The following is a 20320-nucleotide window of genomic DNA, read 5'->3' as shown; positions in this document are numbered from 1 at the left end:
TATGCAGTTACTCAACCTCATAAGATCCTTGTGTAGTGCTTTTTTTGTTATTATCAGCACACTTAGTTTACTGTTCCTGCCCTTTTCTGATCATTTATATATGTGTGTCCTTCATTTATAGATAATACATACTAAAATATGAAACGTAAATATACTACACACTTAAAATGTATATAAATACATTGTACACACCTATACACACAAATATATATATATATATCTCAAAGATATCAGAGTACTTCTGGTTAACCAGCATTTATCCACTGCAAGAGTAGGCTATTTATCTCTATCCTCTTTTCTATATTATGCCCATTTTCTTCCTCCATGCAGGTACTTGCTGCTTAAATTGTAATCGTTTAATGTCCCTAATGGGCCTTAGTAAAACACTTGTTGAAAAGAGTTTTGGAATCAGAGAAACATCACAGCTATGTTAGTCTTATCCACCAAAGAAGCTGGATTTCAGGCAGTTCTGGTGATCCACCACCTACAGAAACTGTGATGTCTTGCTTTGTAGCCTGCTTGTGCATTAAATCCTTAATTATCTTCTCACACCTACTCCTAATGCTATTGAGCACTATAAGAAATTAAACCACCCAAGGATGGGTGACCTCTGCATGTTGTGATGATTTCACCAAATACTTATCTGAAACCAAGGATGTAAAACTGATAGCTGACTAAAGAAAAGAAGCTATTATGGACACAGTATCTTTCAGGTGCCATTCCTCTAAGCCAAGAACCATCTATGGCCATTTCACAATGCTATAGTGGTCACAGATAATATTTTGGATTATAATCCAAATATTTTCATATTAATAGCACTGACAGACTATAGTCTAGGCAGCGAGAGTAGATGAGAAACAATTTCATACCAGTGCAAAGCTGAACAACCACCATTTAAAAAAATTTTAACTGACGTAAAGTTGACTTCAATGAGAGCTGTATTTAGCACTGCCAACAAAAGGGCAAATCTTTGTACTTTTAGATAAATATTTCTAATTCCGTAAGTATTTTTGAAAATATTGTTGTCTGCTTTGTATGTTTCTTTAAGACTATGATCAATCTAACAATAAATTTCCGAAAGTAAGAAAGGATGCACAGTTATAATAATACATGCTAGGCTCTAATTCATACAAAATTGGAGGAACAGAACATCCAAGACACTTCTCTTTGAGACTCTGAACTATTCCATCAACACATTGCTATTTCATACGTCTCACAAAAACATGTTATTATTCTCATTTCCTCAGCCTTGCCTGTTTAGCTGCTTACTGAAAGTCTTGGGGCAGAGATAGCATCTACTCATACCCTTGCATATGTCTCAGCTGAAATCTTAGTCATCTGGCTTATTCTGCACTAGAATTGTCACACATAAAAAACAGCTAAAGCTGTACTGCGATTCTGAGGACAGCTCTTGTCAAGAAACTTTAAAGAAGTGCAAAAAATTTCATCCTAAAATAAGCTCTCTGTAGTCAGTCAATACTTTACACACTATCAGCTAATGGCTAGGAAAATTCTTATGCATAAGGGATGGTAGAGTGTACTAAAAATACTGTGTGCTATAGATCAGCACACAAATGCCATATATACAGATAATTTTGCTTATTTATCTAACCTCTACAATACTTATGAAAGCTGATTATTCAGATTGATTTGTTAGTGATCTTTCCATTCCTTTGATTTCATTGAACTTGTTTTTTGTTGCCATCTCCAGATTTCACATTGCCAATTATTTTATGCCTGTGCCATGTTTCTCAGTGGTTCACATTAAGCATAAAAAACAAAGAACTAATCGCCAGAAACCAGAACACCTCAAGATGTGCAGTACTCACATAAGCTTCAACATCAAGAAACCTTGTGCCATGAGCACAGGAAGCTGTATTTTTTTAGCCTTACCAGTGCCCACTGACAGCATTGTGATTTCTTCTGCTGGTAAATGAGCACACAGATCAGAATATGCCTCCTACCCTTGTTTTTCTCAATCTTCTCTTCAAACTGAGAGCACACAGGACTACAGGAAAATCCTGAAATCTCCTGTCACAGGATGGGCGATTTAGGATGGCTACAGCATTAATATATTGATAATTCATGGTACAAAAAAATAGTAGAGTTGGTAGGAAGCAGAGGCATGTGTAGACTACACATCATAAGACTATTCTGGTTACAGTTAAGTTTTCTCATTGACCATCAATAAGCCTTTTCAAATCCTTTCTAAGGGGTGCCACATGCATTAACAATTTCCCGAAGAGGGGAAGAGCCTTGGAGGGGGCTCTCATGCTGCCATGCCGAATAGATCCTGGAAACACAGATCCCTTGCTCAGAGGCAGACCAGAACCACGACTGCACCCCTTGCCTTCACCTTCCAAAGTCCACCAGGCTCCTCCAGCTGCTGAATTAGAAAGACATCCTTTGAGCAGTGCTACAGACTGATCCTCAGCTCAAGCAGAATCTACAAGGATTGTCACAGAGCCATGGCAAGGGCCCAAGCTTCTCACAACATACCTAGTCACTTCTCCAGCATCTTAGTCTGGAGTCTAAGGTCTTCTCTCAGGTATTCCTGGGGAACATTGACAGGTGACTCAGATTATCAGTGAGACTACATCCCTGCATAAACTTCTCGATTACATGGCAGTGATGCCAGTTGCCACTGGACATAATCCCCAAGAAAATACATCAGGAATAGTTTCAAGGACTTTCCAGCTTCCCTGTACCAGTCAGTACTAAAATAACCAGCTTTCTGAAATATCAGGCTGTTTTTTCTAACAGGCTTTTAAACCTGCAATATGTGCAACAGGTTGATGATAGCTGTCAATATAATGCCCTCATTTTCCAGAAATGCTTTTCTTCTGTGAAATTTTGTTTCAATTTTGCTGAGACTTAAGCTCAGCTATGGAAATTTAGGTTGCTTCATAAAGTAGTATTTTCATACTGAAGTATTACATCACCATTACTGTAGTTTATTACAAGCAGCTGTGGGATGACACAGGAAAGGGCAGCTCTGCTGGTTTATCTAAAGAAAGAGCTGCCTAACCCCTGCCTGCAGTCTCTGCATCCTTCTCCCTCCTCTGGGCATGCCCAATGGGGCTAGCTCTCCCATGTCCATAGGAGAAAAATCAGGAAATCCCCTTTGCCTGCTGAACCATAAACCTATTAGCTGAACCAGGATGTCTGTTTGCCCTCTTAAAGATGCTTTTTCTGCCATCAGCCAGTTCTGCCATTAAAGTCTACCATTTTGCTCAAATCCTGCTGTTGAAACATAACAAAGAAGTTGACATTTTGCATACGTAAGTTCTTAATATCCTTTGAAAAATCAGGCCAGAAAATTAAAACCAAAACATCCAAACACAAACAATCCACATTTCTGGGACTGCATGACTGAACAAAAGAGAACAAGGGCATTGCAAATTTATAGCTGTCTGTACAGCTTTCAGTCTTTCTTGCTCATGCGTTCTTATACAGTCATTAAATATGCAATCAAAACTTTTATCTCCCCCATCTTTTGACTTATTTAGGGTACAGAATAAACATCTGAAGGAATAAAATTAGGTCTGCTCAAACAACTGTGAATTTAACATTGCTTATTTTTAAATGTCAAATTAAACATTTAAATGCAATTTTTCAGAATGCAACAATAGCTGCTATGTCCTACCTTTTTTTCTTCAGCATACTCATATTTTTTCTTTTCCTTTTTTTAAAACTGTTGCTTATGCAAATAAAATTATCACTTCTGTGACTGAATTATTTAGAAAGACAGGCAACTATACAATGATATGATGTAATCCTGTGGATAAATACATAAATTCTCATCTTAAAACTGCTTAAGTTATAGTTACCATTATTTCTACTGGGAAGGTATTTCAGAAACTCACTTCTCTGATAGCTATGCAAAACCATTTCCAATCTCCAACCTACACTTATGCACAGCGAGCTTAAAAATCTTGCTCTCATTACAACTGTGTTCTTTTATATCCTAAAATAACTATTTCTCTTCAGTGTTTACCCCTTGAGATGGCAATAAATTTGTTCCTTTCTTCGGTATTATTTTTCTAGCCTGAGCAGGCCAATCTCTCATATTTTCCTCACTGTAAGATAAAAGCTCTGTCACTCTATTCATTCTCTTGGTCCTTCTCTGCATTTGTTCTGCTTGAAATTCAGATTTATACAGAGTATTCAGGGTGACAAATTACACATGTCTTCTAAGGCAGTCTTAATATTATCTAATCTTTGCTGAAAATTCTTCATCTGATACAGACCAGGACATTTTTCAACTCCCACTTCCGACAAAGAGCTCCTGACTTTTTCTGGCAAACTTCTTATTTCTGATAGTCCAGTTCTCAAGATGTCCCTGATTACTATTCTGAGACTCTTCCATTTTAATTATGTTCTACAACTATATGGCCACCCTAAGCATACTCAGTACACTTCAAGCATCAAGGTCACTATAACATAATCCTGGTCCAAAAGACTGACCTTGAGAAGCTTCCAGCCTAACAAAGTCTGATGCTGCCTTCTCACTAGTCAGGCCTTTGGCGTCCTCACAGTCTGCACAATACTCTTCATCCTCTCTTGTTTAATTGTACTTTCTCAGAATGGACTATTACTAAAACCAGTAAAAAGTCTATTTACAATTTTTACCCTCTACTTAACTGTAAGAACTGTATATATGAAAGAAAAACTTCCCTATATATCTGTGACGACAAGAGGTCACACAAATTCCTTCCTCACCATACCCAGATAACCCATCTTAGCTGACTGATGCAAAACTGAGGACAAACATGCATGAAGGAACCATAAAATCTGGGTTTAGATTTACTCACCATGATGAAGAGCAGAAGTAAATACACAGATGTTAAAAATTCATACTGGTATAAAACCAGTGCATGTTAGACAGAGTCCAAACAAATCCTAACAATAATTACAAGAGTTGCTGCATTCCAACTATTGAAATAATTAGATTAACAATAGGTCTTACTTGTCCTGTCATACGACTCGTGACACGTATGTGCAATTTCAGCTCCGAGCTGCAAATAATGTCCAGCTTTATCATCTCTGGAACCATCTGCTCCAAGGGCAAACATTCCACCTGCAAAACAGGTCAAATGGCCCATCTTTCTTTCAAGATGCCCGTTCTTCCACTCCCCAATAAAGGTCAGTCCTCCATTGGACTTTCTGATGAGATGTTTTTCTATGGCCTACAAAGAGATTAAGAGAACATTCAAATGCTGTTCACATGCAAGCTTTACTTATTAACTTTCCTTTAGCAAGCAAAGTCTGGCTTTCGAAACAAAAATAATTTTCTTTTTTCAAATTCACTTCTGAGCACCACAGGAACAGACAGCTATAAGAATATAATTTCAAAGTACAAAAAACCCTCCTTAACTGCTAAAAATGCTAATGACATCTAACATATGAAAATCACAACAGAGACAATACAGTGCTTTTACTTGAGAATTCAACACTTATTTTATGGCTCAAAGAGTATTTGTCAAACTGTTAACTCTGGGAAGTACCAGAGCTCTGTGCACTCTGTGAGTACTCAGAAAACACAACCAGGTTGGAAATTTTTGGTCAGCAACATATGCAAACTTGTACCCTCAGTCAGTCTTTAATAGAAAGTGACAGGAATGCTCCAGCCACCTTCTAGCTTCTCCATAGCAGCTTTCTGATTGCACATTCTCAAATGATAGGTGTTGCAGCAGCTGATCACAAAAAAACCCTTTATTTTATACGTGAGGCAACTGCTGCTTTCTTTTTACACATCTGTACCAAAACATGCTGTTGCTTGTGACTTAGGTATCCTTCTCTTAGAAGAGCAGCTGACTTAACTTCCCAAAGTTTGCAAACTAGATGGAACAACATTTGCTTAAGCCTCTTTCAGAAAGGATCACAATTCCCACCAACCTACTTCAGTATTTACTATGTCTAGCATTAGACAGTGAGAAAGTAATGAAAGAGAAGTGCTGGCCTGCACTCCTGTTGGGTTAATTCCTTCACTAATACCACGGATAGATCTGAGGATTGTGCTCATGGCAGGATCCAGAGAGAAGAAGGCAGAAGTAACTGACAGAGTAGAAACCAGTAAGTCTCTGTCAGCTGCCAGGGTGGCTGTCTAACCATCAGGCAAATGGGTATTGACGACTGCCTTCTGCTGCTAAGGAGCCTGATGTGGTTAACTGTACAGGCCTCATTTGGGCTGAAAGTACTGGTACAGGAAGTATTGGATCTGCTGAAAACTGCCATTGGAAAGGATATCAAGATCTGGAACACTAACTCTGTTGATTCCATTATTCTAGACTGTGACAAAACTGATGTTTTTCGACCATATGGTACACTAAAGTTGAGCACTCTTTGAAGGAAAGCCACTTTAACTGTGAAGAGCAGAAAGGCACTAAAGCGTATGGATTATTTATTTCCTACAGGAAAGCATTTTTTTCCAAATGCTAAATGACATCTGAATTGTATCTTCCCATAACTCCGTAACTGTTGAGGAGCAAATGGTTGCAGAAGCATTTCCAGTGGGACAAAATTACTGTGGCTAGCACCAGGATAGCCAACAAAAGCCAAATTTATATATTTCTCCACAAGCTACACTTCTACTCTGGATTTGCTTTCATAGTTTGACTGAAGAGGATATTCTAGGTGCAACATGCTCCTCTTCTGAGCAGAAAACACATCTTCTGAACTTGGAAATAACTGCCTGGTAGAAGGGGTAGTTTTTGTAATCTGAAAATCAAGTCCTATCAGCTACTGAATAACTAGGTTAGGTTCTGAGAGTCACAAAGGAAGCATCTCAAGAACATAAATGCAACTCTCTCAAAATACTTTATTGTTCAACAACCTGCTGCCTGCATACTGCAAAAAAAAAAAAAAAGACAATTGGTATTTACAGTAATTAACAAGGGACAGCTGGGCATTGCTGGGAACACTGCCCAGGGGTGCAGGTTGGGATAGGTGGGGCATTTGTACCCTCAGCTAGATGGCTGAGGCCACAGAGCACTCCAACAGGAACTGCAAAGCAGTGATATCCAGCTGGACTAAAAGGAGTATACACATACCAGAGTGGATGTGTACACCTCAACTCCCAAAGAGAAGATTTAGTTCACATCAACTAAGAGATTAACTAATGGAAGGAGCTTCCTTAGTCTGAGCAATGCCTGAGCAACAGGGGTGGTTGAGGTCACTTGGTTTGTTCAGCCTAGAGAAGAGACTGAGGGGAGACCTCACTGTAGCCTTCAACATCCTCACGAGGGGCAGGGGAGGGAAAGGCACTGATCTCTTCACTCTTGAGACCAGTGACAGTAGGCATGGGGACAGCTTGAAGTTGTGTCAGGGGAGGTTTAGGTTGGATAGCAAGAGAAGGTTCTTCACCCAGAGGGTGGCTGGGCACTGGAACAGGCTGCCCAGGGCAGTGGCCACAGCACCAAGCCTGACAGAGTTCAGGAAGTGTTTTAACAACATTCAGGCACATGATGTGATTCTTGGGGTGTCCTGTGCAGGGCCAGGAGCTGGACTCAATGATTCCTGAGGGTCCCCTGCTATTCAAGGTACTCTGTCATTCTATGCAAAACCTGAATGTTCCCTGAAGTTCACGTGCTTTTCATGACTACAAAAAATAGCATTTTCTGAGCTGTCTTGCAGCAGTACTTGCTATGTTGTGACAGTCAAGCACACGGCCAAATCCTTCTTTTAGCTGCCTAATGCTGTGCAGTAAGAAAGAGTGAAGATCAAATTTGTGAGCCTTACAGATTAGGCTACTCAAGGCAGCAGATCAAAAAGAAGCTTACCTATCCTCCAGCTGATGTGAAAAGGAAAAAAAGACACTTGAAACCAGACTAGCTGGAAGACCCACATGATGATGTTGAAAGCAAAGTTAAGAGGCCCATCCTCAATTTTTATCACCACAAAAAATTCCCAACAGGTTTCACAACTTCAGCTTTTATCACAGCTGTGAATTTCCATACTAGGACATAGCATTGACGTGTCCTTTACAGTGGAAGATTGCACCCATGTTATACAGAGGGGTTATGGATATACAAATTGTTTGTATTCATGTTAGAAGTATGTGGTGACCTGGATAAGACTTCATATGCCATGGATTGGAAACCATGGCATCTGAAGAACTGATGCATTTTTCTTCCCTGTGATGGTTCTAAGGAATGAGATATCACTGTCTACTGCAAGACTTAGGAGTGAGGTTATGTTGTCCATCTTCCACTCACATTGCTGTAATAAGATAAGGGAATGAAGTGTGGCTGGACAGAGACATTCTTTTAGACTGGTGGGTGCTGAGAACATTTCCAACTCTGTGCTGTGAGTGGGAGGAATGCATGCTACACCTTTCCCCTTCTGCTTGCACAAATGATGCAAACAGCTTCTGCTCCACATTTTGAAAAACAAAGAATAAGAAGTGTTAGCTATGGAGGAAGACCTACATTATAGGCAAAAACAAAAGAATGGTAAGGGAATGGCCTCTTAAAAAATTATAATAAAAATTCCAATTGCAGTTACACAAAGCGAATCCTACTTAATGACTCTTTGCCTATGTCTTTCAATGTCAAGTAGGACCTGGGAGAGACACAAACCCTGAAACAGCACATAAATTCCACAGCACATAAATCAGTACAATTCATGCAGACTCAAATGTACAGGGTGGGTTTAGCTGAGAAAAAACAGAAGGAACTCTCTGATATTTGGACTGCAGGATATATCACACATGAATAAGGAGCAGCTTGGCTTTTCCTCCCTCCTATCCACAGTGTGTTTTCACATGGTCCCAAATTTGCTTTGCTCTGTCTCCATTCAGAGATGTGCCCATATAAAATGTTTGCAAGATGATTTACAGTGAAGAGGATGAACAAGAGAGTTTATTTCTTCTAATTTTGAAGTGTTCACAGTTTAAGAATTAGAGTAAAATATTTCAACAGTAACCACAGTGGAAGCTAAATATCAACTGCTAAAAGCTTCTAAACTCACAGGCCCCCATACACTGTATTTTAGCCTATTAAAAATACACAAGTAATTTATGAACTAGTAATATAGATTTTAACAAACCCTGGAAAGCTAAGGAAGTTCAAAAGGACTGGGAAACAGCCAATGCTTTATCAGTAGTTAAAAAAATTAATAAAACAATTATATAAAATGAATGATGTGGTTTCAAAAATAAATGTTTGGTTGATATGTGTATGCTGATACTAGAAATATTAGAGATTTCAAAAATTTCTTGGCATTTTACAAAATATTAGTCCTAAACAAGAAAAAAAAATTGTGAAAAAAATAAAAAAAATCCTTATCCCATGAAGATTCTGCATAGCTACTTTATTCAACACCAGACAGTATTTCTAACAATGATCTCCAAGAAAAATGCTAGAAAAAAAATTGCAGATGACACAAAAATTGATGTAACTATAGATAATGATAAAGGAAAAGTCAGTTCTGTAAAATCACTGAGAGCAGGTGACAAAACGGGTTTTGCCTGAACAATGTGTTGCAATAGAGATAAGTGTAAGGTCAAACACTGAGGAATCAGGAATGTAAATCACAGTGGTAGGAAAGCAGTAAATCGAAAAGATTATAACCAGCTTCAGAATAAAGCAACTGGAAAGTGGATGATGGTATGAGGCAAAGGTTAAGAACACAAGCAGAGCTTCTGGCTGGATGAAGAGGATAAAATCAAGAAGGAATCAGTTAGAAGAAGAATCACATTAGAAGAACATTGCTATCTCCATACTGAAGATACTGGGAAATACATAGAAAAACGCTTAAGAAATAATCCAAAATCTGTTTTATCTTGTGAGACCCAGAAAAAAAAAAAAGGCACTTTTCCTTCAGGAGAGAATGTCTATTGTACATTTGATAGTAACTAACTATATGGTGCAGATAACCCTTTAAAACAATGTAGAGAAGGGAAAAGTCAAAGCAGCTGGAAGTCAAATGTAATCAAATTCAGGTCAGGAGTAAGACATATTACAGCTTCAAAGCAATTTTGTACTAGAATTTTCATCATATATCTTGTAAAATGTGAATTTTGAGAATTCCAAGAATAGGTGTTTTGCTTTAGAAGACCGATCGCACTAAAACTAAGCTGTAAAAACTTACATTGAAAGCAACAGGACATGCACAGAGCCTGGAACACATCAGGCACCAGCCTCACATCAGCACTGGGACAAGGCTACACAGCCCCTGCTGCTGCTGGTACCATAGCTCACTCAGACCAGCTCAGTTACTCTTTATGTTTCTAAACTGTAGTAGGGGAATGATGGCACAGTGGGAACCACTGTGAGAGGCTGCTGAGAGAAGATGGGGAAACTGGGAAAGTAACAGCTGGGCAGCAAAAAGCTCAGAGCCACCAGAGAAAGGCCACCAACCCCCAAATCCCACTGAACCATCTGCAGTACTGCCCTGCTTAGGCAAGCACTTTGTCTGTGACAGGGAGTAAGACCATAGCACAAAAGAGCCATAGAAACAGGAATAGATATGAACTGCATTTTGCAAGGTAAATATGGAATATAACATGTAAATGCCCTAGAAAATAATGTAAAGAATAAAACAATTTGGGACTTCGTGTCCTAGAATGATGAATTCTCAACATTGTAAAAAAGTGACTTGGTTGTTCTGCACACATCTCAAGGTTGCTAGATCTCCTTCTAATAAATTAGAGCCTGGGCTTTTACATTGTACCATTTGGGAAAGCTGATTATTTTTAGCACAATAATCTGCATCACATGTATTCCACAATAATACTTTTTAAACTACTCAAAGTGAAAGCTAGTATTATTCATCACTTGATTTCTTAAAACTTACATAATCAAAACAAGTCCTGTGGTTGGTGGTGGTTTTTCTCCCTAGCTTTCTTTTTTTTTGATTTAATTTCATTTCCTTAAAATCATTAAAGATTGTTCCACTGTATTGGAAAACTCAATGAATCATAATCACCTCAATTGCATCGTCGTACATTTTCCTTGCCTCCGTGTCCGTCTTGTCTGACATAAGCCAGGCTTTCAATAAATATTCATAAAAACTGTCTCCCAGCCCGCCCACGGATGTGTGATCTGTAGAAGGGAAAGAGGGAAGAAAACAACAAAAAAAAAGGTTGAAGTTATGTAATAGCACCTTAGATTTATTCAAAACATAAACTTGTGTTTTTAAGGCCTACTTCTGCAGAATTATAAACATTTTTAGCCTGTTTAGAAAGCTGCACTGTGCTCCTTCCCCTCCAAACTTACATCACAGGCATAGAACCTTCTGTATGTGTTCCCTATTTGCCATTCAGCACAGGCTATGCCTCATATCAAAAATGTACTTTAACCTCTGTTTTTACTGCATTCCAAAGAACCTAATTGTTTTACTGCCAGGGTTTGGGGGTTTTAGTTTTTGGGTTTTTAAGGTATATGTGAAAAAAGCATGTAGAAAACCTCCTAAGACCTCTGTATCCAGGATGTAACCAGGTCATGTGGCTGGCTACAAACTCATTCATTAACTACACAGAATCCAATCTTTCCAGCAGATTTTTATTTCTTACAGGGTAGTTACTCAGCAGACTAATGAATTCCCTAAATTAAATGTTCTTATTGAAATTATTTTTCAAAGGCAAGCAAGGTGCCTTTGCAGTGTACAGCACAAGCCCTGCTCTGTTCCACTGTGCCTGAGAAGCTGCGCCATGTGCCACAGGGTAAGAGTGTTTCACTATTAGAATCCACCAGCACATAAACTGAACCTCCTAACACACAGATTTCTTCTTTGTCCCCTTTTTTTATTTTATTTTATTTGTTCCCTTGCAGAGGTTGCCTTTCACAAATAGTGCCACTGCTATTCTGTGCTGATAGACCACTTGAGAACTATCTGTATTTCTCTTTGGCTGAACTATCATACTTCCCCACAAAAAGCCTACTGATGGTCTGGCAGCCTTGCAGCTCCTGCTCCAACCAGGGTAAGCACTCACTCAGTACACTCTTCATTCAAAAAGCAGCACTCTGTGAGATTTAATAAGTGACTCCAACCAGAATACACAAAACCTTCTCTTTCCTAATGTTACAGCTCTCAGAACAGCAGCACCAGAACAGTCTTAGACTCCTGAAGCTAGGCAAGGGAAATGTTTAACACCAACATTGTCACAATGCCAGAAATTCACTGCCCTAAACATGGCTGGTTGAGTCATGCAAGTACCCTTTTACTGGGTGAAGAAAAGATATGACACTTCCTTTTACAAAATACCTCAAAAAGTGGTATTATTCACAGTTTTTCTGGGATAAAGGTGCAAAAGAGAGGTTGAGCTCTCCTTCTGTTCTTTTTTCCTCCAAGCACCACCCTACCACAGCATGTCTGCTTGTCTCTGAAGATGTGAGTAGGAGGTTAGAGCTGGTAGATGCTGCTATCCTAACTCTTCTAGCTGCCTCTTGGCTCCTCTGCTACTTAAAAATGGATTTCTAAACAAAGGAAGGAGCAAGTAGAGAGTCTGTAGCTTTCCCATTTCGTTTCAAGTTGTGAATTTGAAGCAAATTACTTCATGCCCTTCTTTTGTACCTCAGACTTTTCCTGACTGCCTTTTCACACCCAGTTACTCAGTGATTATGAGTTTTCATAAGCTTTCTCACCCTGAGCTATAAGAGGACATTCAGGTCATGAGTCACTTTCTTACACAAACACAAGGGCTAGAAATCATTCCTTCGATTTACAGTTACATTCTTAAGCAGACACAAGAAACAAGGATCTGTGGTTTTCAGGAAAAAAATAAAAAAAATCCAAACTATCCCAAGACTTCAAAGCTACAATTCATGCCAGCATTGCTCAGGGACTGACTTCACAAGAGACAGTTTAAAACTACTTCTGTAAAGCTGCTGCCTTGTCCCCAGCTGAGCTCTGTCATTTGAGTAAGGGATGATCCTTAGCCAGATTTCCTTGACAGATGCACTCAGGTCCCAACAAGGACAGGCTGTTGAACCCTCAGCAGTGTTCTCGTAGTAGCTCCAGCTGGGAGTGGGACAGGAAAGAGCAGGAAGATGAGCAGAAAAGGTTCATTTCCTAAACAGAGAAATCCACATTCCAGGTGTCTTTCAAAAGTCAATTATCAGCAACATGTCCCATTTCATGACTACTTCTCCAGGCAGTCATTTGAGAACTGTCCTTCTCTTCTGTCAGCAGCTCTCCTCCTTCACATTGCTTCTCATCTTAGCCAAGAGTATAGGGAACACAGGCACCAGAAAGACTGGGGGACACAGAACTTAGAGCCATCCCCTACCACAGCCTTTTTTGCACCTTCTTCGTGCAGAGAACAGGGCTGCTCAAGCCTCTTGGATTCAGATCCTCCTCCCATTCAGAAGCAGACAAGCACATGGTAAGAAACTAAGGCCTTTCAAGGGCCTTCCAATTCCCAGCAGCAGCATTTTCCTTGCTCCTTTTATGCATACCTCACTCCAGCTCTGACCAGCCCAGAGTTTTCAAGGCTCCTCTCTCATTCAGCAGTGGGCTACTCCACTCCCCAGCTGATGCCTTTCACAGCTGGACCAGAGGGAAGACCTGTCAAAAAAGGCAAAGGGATCCTGTTCCTTCTCTTCAGCAGCAGGAGAAGGACATATGAAATATTTCTGGCGGGAACACATGATGGTATTTCAGGGGAGCTGGCCACATCAAGATGCAGCTGTCTTTATGTCCTGTCCCCTCCCCATCCACAAAAATAGCCAAAAGGGGATGGAAGTGAAAAGGAGGCCAATGCAGCAGCTGAACTGAGATTTAAACACAGTGAGTTTTCCAGCTTCTGCAGCTGCATAAACTGCACTCTGGCATGGTCTTCTTCAGCTTTTCTGCTAGTGTCTGCTAAAGCAGAATTTGCTGCTTTAGAACTTTATAAGAACTATAAGTAGAAATTACTTAAAACACAGTTTGCGACAGATTGCTGGTCTTTGACAATTTGGTCTCACCTAGGGCAGAAATGCTAAAGAAATATTTTTCAAGATTCCTTAGCAAATATATAACTGGTGAAGACTGCAGAACTGGGTCATCGCATATCATTCTCTCCTAAAAGCAAACCTCCCTATCCAAACTTATCAGAAGGTCCATGGTGGTTATCACTTTCTCCTGCTCTTTGAGCTATAGCTCAGATGGCTTCAAAGATTCAAGTCAGCTTAACTCAGAATGTTTTGCTCATAAAAATGTTTTCCACATAAAATTTACTGATGTTTTCACACTGGCCCTAGCCTTCAGTGTCAATCCAGAGTACTAAAAAGGAATAACTTGTGATTTGAATAACTGAGCTTACAATAGCATCTTGACACTGGGTACTCCTCAGTGAACAACTGAGAAGACAAACATTAAGCAAAAGCATTTTGAACATTTAAAAATGGATTCGATCTTTCACAAATTTGATCTACAAGAATCATTTAATTAGCTCTTTGTCATGTAAAGGTTTTTATTTTGAGCTGTTTTTGATGAGCTGTTTTCCAGTGAAATCCTGGAGTAGAATTCATTCTAGATTAAGACAAATATAGCAAAAAGAACAGAAGTTCTTGATAGCACAACAAATGTGGCTGAAGCCACATGTTCTGTTCAATGTATATATTTTTAGAACACTCATTCCTTCAAATCAAGACAAATTTGGGTAATTTCTTCATTCTGCATTTTTTCAAATGTAGGCCCAGATGACTGGGCAAACATAAAAGGATTCCAGTCAAGAATTGCTTTGGAATTCTTTTCAAACTAAAAGACACGGTAACTGCAGTTGGAAAGAATGCCTTCAACTTTTGCAACCAAAAGCAATTACAAGAGACCCTATATTTTTTCTGGTTTGTCACACTTGAAAGCATATTGTGTGCAAACCTGTGCAGTTAGTCTGTTTGTAAGGATTCTTCTTCCCAAAAAGAGACATATAAAACCTTAATAGAAAGACAACGGTATTCCAAGCTCACAGCAATATTTCTGCTCAGCTACTACAAAGGGTCTTCATCCTGTTAAATATTGGCATTTTTCTTCTTAATAAACAGCACTCAACTGTAAACAAAAAACCCTCAATGAACAACAAACCAATCAATCTCAGAGCAATACTTTAATGAGTTTTTAAGGTATTGATAAAATATCTGTGCTTAGTAACATATCGTGTCTCAGCTAATATGCCGAAAACCAGATCTACCTCTTTCCCACAGACTGAGACGGGGACCTTCTTTTACAACCTCACACCATCATTATTTAATATTCCAAAGATAGTTTCATTCCAAATGATCTTATTGGTATCAGCAACCCATGAGCTCACTGCTGACACAGTCTCCCAGACAAGAAGCAGGACAGCACTAAACCACAGCACAGGCAGGAGGTCAGACAGGGCACACAGTCTCGCTGAAATGCCACTGGATCTAAGCCCCAGAGGAGGCAGGGTCTGCAGAGCTCCAGTGATTTGTTCTCTGTAAGTGAAACTGTTTCTTTACAAATCTGGGGAAACAAATAAACAGGTTTTTTACTGCAAACAGCTCTTCAAGGCATAGGCAACAAGGCTCCCCCTCCTCAGTGACAGGTGAGGCACTGAGACTGGTCTGTCTACTCTTTCTCTTCAGGACTAATTTTTGAGGACGGTTGTAGATACCATGGATACTATGCATTCCCATAGCTCATCCTCATTTGTCATACCCAGACGTACCTAATATCTGTAAATAACTTCCTCCACAGCAAGCCAATTTCCACATGAATGGCACTAGTTCCCAAGAATATGGTTATGGCCACAGACTGCAAGTTACCAACATGTGCCACTTTGTTTTGTTTACAGGGAAAGTTTGGTTCAGTGAGCATGTTTCCCACAACAACTGACAGCCCCCTAAAGATAACTTTAATAATGAAGCCTGTTCTAATGAAGGTCTACCTGCTCTCTAGAGCAAACTTAAGATGTGCAAATTATTTTTAAGCAGATGGCTTTAAGTAGTTAACAGCAGCTTAATGAGGCAAATTAAAAACAGTTCATGATTTGCTAAACCCTCTCTGCTTTGTGCCTTAATTGTTCAATTGTCATTTCTTGGCAAGGAGCAAGAATAAATAAAGAAGCCAAGCATTGTATTAAAGGCAGCACCTCATGCCAGAACTGATGCTGCAGTCCCAACACCTGAGGGTGAGGCTTCCTGCTAGCCAGGAGCAGAGGGGAGCAAGCCTCTGTCCTTCCCTGACCCTGGGGCAGAAAGTTTCTGCATGGCTTACTGCACACAGGATAAAAAAAAAGAAATATAATACTGAGCAGAGGTATGTTTAGCATGCACAGGCTGCCCTGCTGGAAAGCAAGACAGTGAGATAACATTGGAGCAGTGCAGAAGCACAAACAGGTGGAGATCAGGATCAGCTATGCCCACAGTATTTTTAATTCACAAATTGTAACTACAACACTGATTCAATATTTTAAACTAGAGACAGAGAGAACAAGCAAGCAAAAAATTACTAATTTGGCTATTTGTAAACTGAAATCTCGGAACTGTAATTGTCACTTTGGACTTTAAAATAAAGCAAAACTCACTAAAACCTGTGCTATTCTCACTAGACTGGAAATGCCAAAATAAACAAACCACTGATTAATTTCAACCAAGAGCAGTAGTACAGAATTACTTTGCAACAAAAGAAGAAAGCAATAAAAAGGAGGCTGATCTTCCCCAAGGATCACAAATTGACAAAGTGTTATTGTAATATGTCAGAGAAGGAGTTCAAGAGTGGAGAAGTTAAATGACCAGGAGGGGGTAGCTAATATTGACTTTCATTAAGAAACCCACATAACCCATCACCATTAGTTGTTCTGGCCTGCACCAACTAGCCTTACACTGCAGGAGTCCTCTTTCTCTGTGCAGGAAACTTCCAAAGAATTGTTTTTCTGTTTGTCTTTAGGCTGGCTCTGATTAAATTTCAGTTCAATCTTTACTTCATGTAGTTGGTCTTACTGCTCCTCAGCAGCTCTAAATAGGTGCAAGCTCCCCTTTTAATCCTTTAATCCAGAAAGCTGAGGCCCTGGAAATTGCAGCTGCTGCAATTCACAGCAGAAATTCAACCTAAGGATGTCATAAGCCATAGTAGTTCACTTAAAAGTGCAAACACTTGTAAATTAACTTCAGGAAAGGCAGCCCTGGTAAAAGGAGGTGGAGGTGCAATTTTCAGTCAAATATAAACTATGTATCACTAAGGAACACATTACCAGCATGAGAATTTTTCTGAAAACATTCAGGGTCTCATACAACAGAACCACTTTTGGAGAATTTAAGTTAAGCATTTATCAGTTGGGAGGTAGCTGAAGAGACACTACTTCCCATTCTACAGTCTGGTGCCACAACAGAATCCAGCACCATGAAACACCTCGCTCAGCTCCTCCCGACCTGGGGGTGCGTGAGCACGCCTGCTCAGCACTCACAGCTCTGGAGAATGGAGCAGTTGAACTCTAAATACTCCAGATGGAGAACCTAGATGTGAATATTTTAACAAGACTTGGGAAAATATGGATGGTTCTTGAGTTCCTTAACTGCACTCTTTGAAAAAACAGACTTTAATCTGAGTAGAATCACGTTCCATTTCTAGTTTCATTTAGAGATGACTAAAGCATTTTTGTCAAAGTTGTTTAAAGAAACCCCAAGAGAACAGCTTGAGGCAGACAGAATATTCCAGTTGTAAGAACTAAAGTCTGGCAGCTACAAGAAACTGAAAACACAATCATTTAATGGAAAGTATTAAGCAATCTTAATTATAAGTGCTACCAGTTTCTCATATAATAAAATTAAGCAAAATTACTTTCTAGATCTGTAGGGACTATCAAACTACAGATTAAAAACAGTTAAACTTGCACAATTCGAGTGAGTCCAAAGACAATAGAAATACTTTGAAACAGACCAGCAAGCATAACGAGCCAACTAATACACATATTTAGGTAACTAATGTTCTTAGAATCAAAACATTTCTTCAGACTGAATGTAATGTCAAAGGAATATCCTAATTTGGTATCTTACAACAGACTGTACTTTCACTCTCAGGAATTCACAGCTGGAACAAATGTTTTGTTTTTTGTATTCAAACTTTCCTGAAACATCAAAACATTCCAGCTATTATTTATAATTCTGGAAAGATGTAGGTCATCTCTCAGAAGACATATTCAAGAATTAAACACCAATCAACTAAAAAAATCAAGTCCACATGCTAAAATTAGAAACACATTAAATCCTTATATCAGTGTGTTTACTGAGAAGTTTACTCAGAAGCCTTTTATCACCTGAAGTTGTCTTTTCAAGGTTATTACACTCACCCACAGAGCCACCCAAATGAAGCACACCTGCCTCTCAGCCAAGTTTGGAGTCACTGTAAATCCCAACTGTGTGGGCAGCTTTAACAAAGCCTCTGGGATTTGCAGTGGATTGGTCACGTGCATGCTTGTCTCTGATGACTTTACTTGACAAGGTGGCTGTGAAAGAGCTAAAAGGGATAGCATCCCCTGCTGCAAGTATGCACACAAAACCCAAAGAGTCCTTGTTGAATAAGAGTTCATATATAGGGGGATTGACAAGTTCTTAAGGTTGTTACACCCTTTAGTTTATTCACCTTAATCTTCCTCGAAGATCTTGATTCTCCTCTTGAAGATTATAAACAAAAACATGGGAGAGGGAAAACTTTGTTAGATTTTAGATTAAGTCTAGTCCAACATTCATCTGCACCAAATCAGCTGGCAAAGCCACTGTCAAAAACTTCACCATTCAAGCTGTATCAAGACATGGCAGTTTATATATTTACATACATACATATATATATATATATATATATATATATATATATATATATATATATCCCACATGGAAGCTGACAGTCAAAAGTGATTCTGAGGAGCAAGGAAAGACACTCCCTGTTTTTGATGTACTTTTGGATTATACCACATGCGATATAAATCCAGGCTACTCTGTTTCCTTCTCCTAAACTTCAGTCTATGTAGCTCTTATTTTTCTTCTCATGACAGATGCTTGAAATGGTGCACGCAGCTGCCTGACATTTTGATCACTCTGTGGGTGCTGGGAAATTGTGCTGATTTTAAGACTTGTTCAGTCCATGCTCTGTGACTGACACTGAGCTATCATACCATACGTGGACTGCATTTATCACCACTCTTCTCTTACTTGACTATGTATGTCATATGGGACCATATCACACAGATCTTCAAGTTGAGACAGTATTTTAGGTTGCTGCTACAAGGACAGTCCAACTCCCAGTGAAACTTCAGGAGTAAAAGAAGCCATTGGTCAGATACATTCAATGTTCATCAAACAGAACTAGAGACCCTCTCCTCTCAATGTCACCAAACTGGAAATGTTTCTCACATGACCACCAGCAGTTACATCTCCAAACAGAACTCAGAATATGAAGTCTCACATACTGAAGACATAATAAAAAGAAACAGATGTCAGCTATGACAACAGATGTGTCATCTGAATTTACCAATCACCTAAAGAGCATCGATAGAAACACTTAAAGTGCACAGCCTCCAACACATTACAGAGAAGGAATAAAATAAAACCAAGAAAGTTTAATAAGGTTGTAACAAGTTTCTAAGTGGACTTTGATAGCCTTCCCTTTTGTAAGAAACTAGTAAGTCAAGAAAGGTTCAAAAATTCAGTTTTAGGCATAAAATTATCACAGAAATAATGAGATTCCACAGGCAATCAAACTCTAAAAACTCACAGAGGTGTCAAAGGATAACTTTATACTCCCCAATGATTTCAAGTTAATGTCTTCAAAGCCATCAGTTTAAGCTCTCAAAAACATCAGGCAGTACCCTAAACATGCCAGACTTCATTAATACAGATGAACTTACTGAATTCACAGTAAATGACAAAGATGAGAAAGACAAGTGGAAAAGCTGCTGTGGGACAAATCACAAATTCTAGATATTGATGCACTCCCCACCGAGATCATGCTCTAAAAGTATAGCTTGATGGTACAACAAATGAAACATTAATCTCTTTGCCTAGCAATGTATACAAGCATTCTCATAACCCAAAGTTACACCATATCCAAATCCTCTCTTTAGGAATTATTTATAGACACTTCTTTCCAAATGCATAATTCATATACATGTTTAACCTTCCAATAACACTAGAATCTTTAACACACTAAACAAAGCTTTTATTTGTTCACCTTTTCCAGCATCTTGCTCAGCAGACCAGCTGAGCATCTTAACCTTGTAGTCTTATAAAAGCACATACCTTGTAATGCACGGTTCTGTTGTATTTCATTAAAATAAAGTTTTAACAGATTATCATACTCTTGGCTTCTAGTGAATAAACAAATTTGAATGCAGCTTTTTCCTGGAACACAGCTAATTACATTTGTACAAGGTTGTAAA

At 39.1% G+C, this 20320-nt stretch overlaps 1 protein-coding gene across 1 annotated transcript in view; it reads right to left on the bottom strand.

Annotated features, from left to right (window-relative positions):
- Window positions 1-20320, bottom strand: part of MAN1A2 (mannosidase alpha class 1A member 2) — a 133742-nt gene that overhangs the window by 15183 nt on the left and 98239 nt on the right. The window contains exons 9-10 of the mRNA XM_054269673.1: window positions 10930-11045; window positions 4970-5189 (exon numbers count right to left, since the gene is read on the bottom strand). Coding sequence (XP_054125648.1) covers window positions 4970-5189; window positions 10930-11045 — 336 coding nt within the window. The remainder of the gene's footprint in view (window positions 1-4969; window positions 5190-10929; window positions 11046-20320) is intronic.

Source organism: Melozone crissalis, unplaced genomic scaffold (genome assembly GCF_028551555.1).
Source record: "Melozone crissalis strain CALT ecotype California unplaced genomic scaffold, PUWL_Pcris_2 ptg000008l_1, whole genome shotgun sequence".
NCBI classification, from domain to species: Eukaryota; Metazoa; Chordata; class Aves; order Passeriformes; family Passerellidae; genus Melozone; species Melozone crissalis.
The sequence above is the reverse complement of the archived record's forward strand: the minus strand, read 5'-3'. Positions and strand labels throughout refer to the sequence as shown.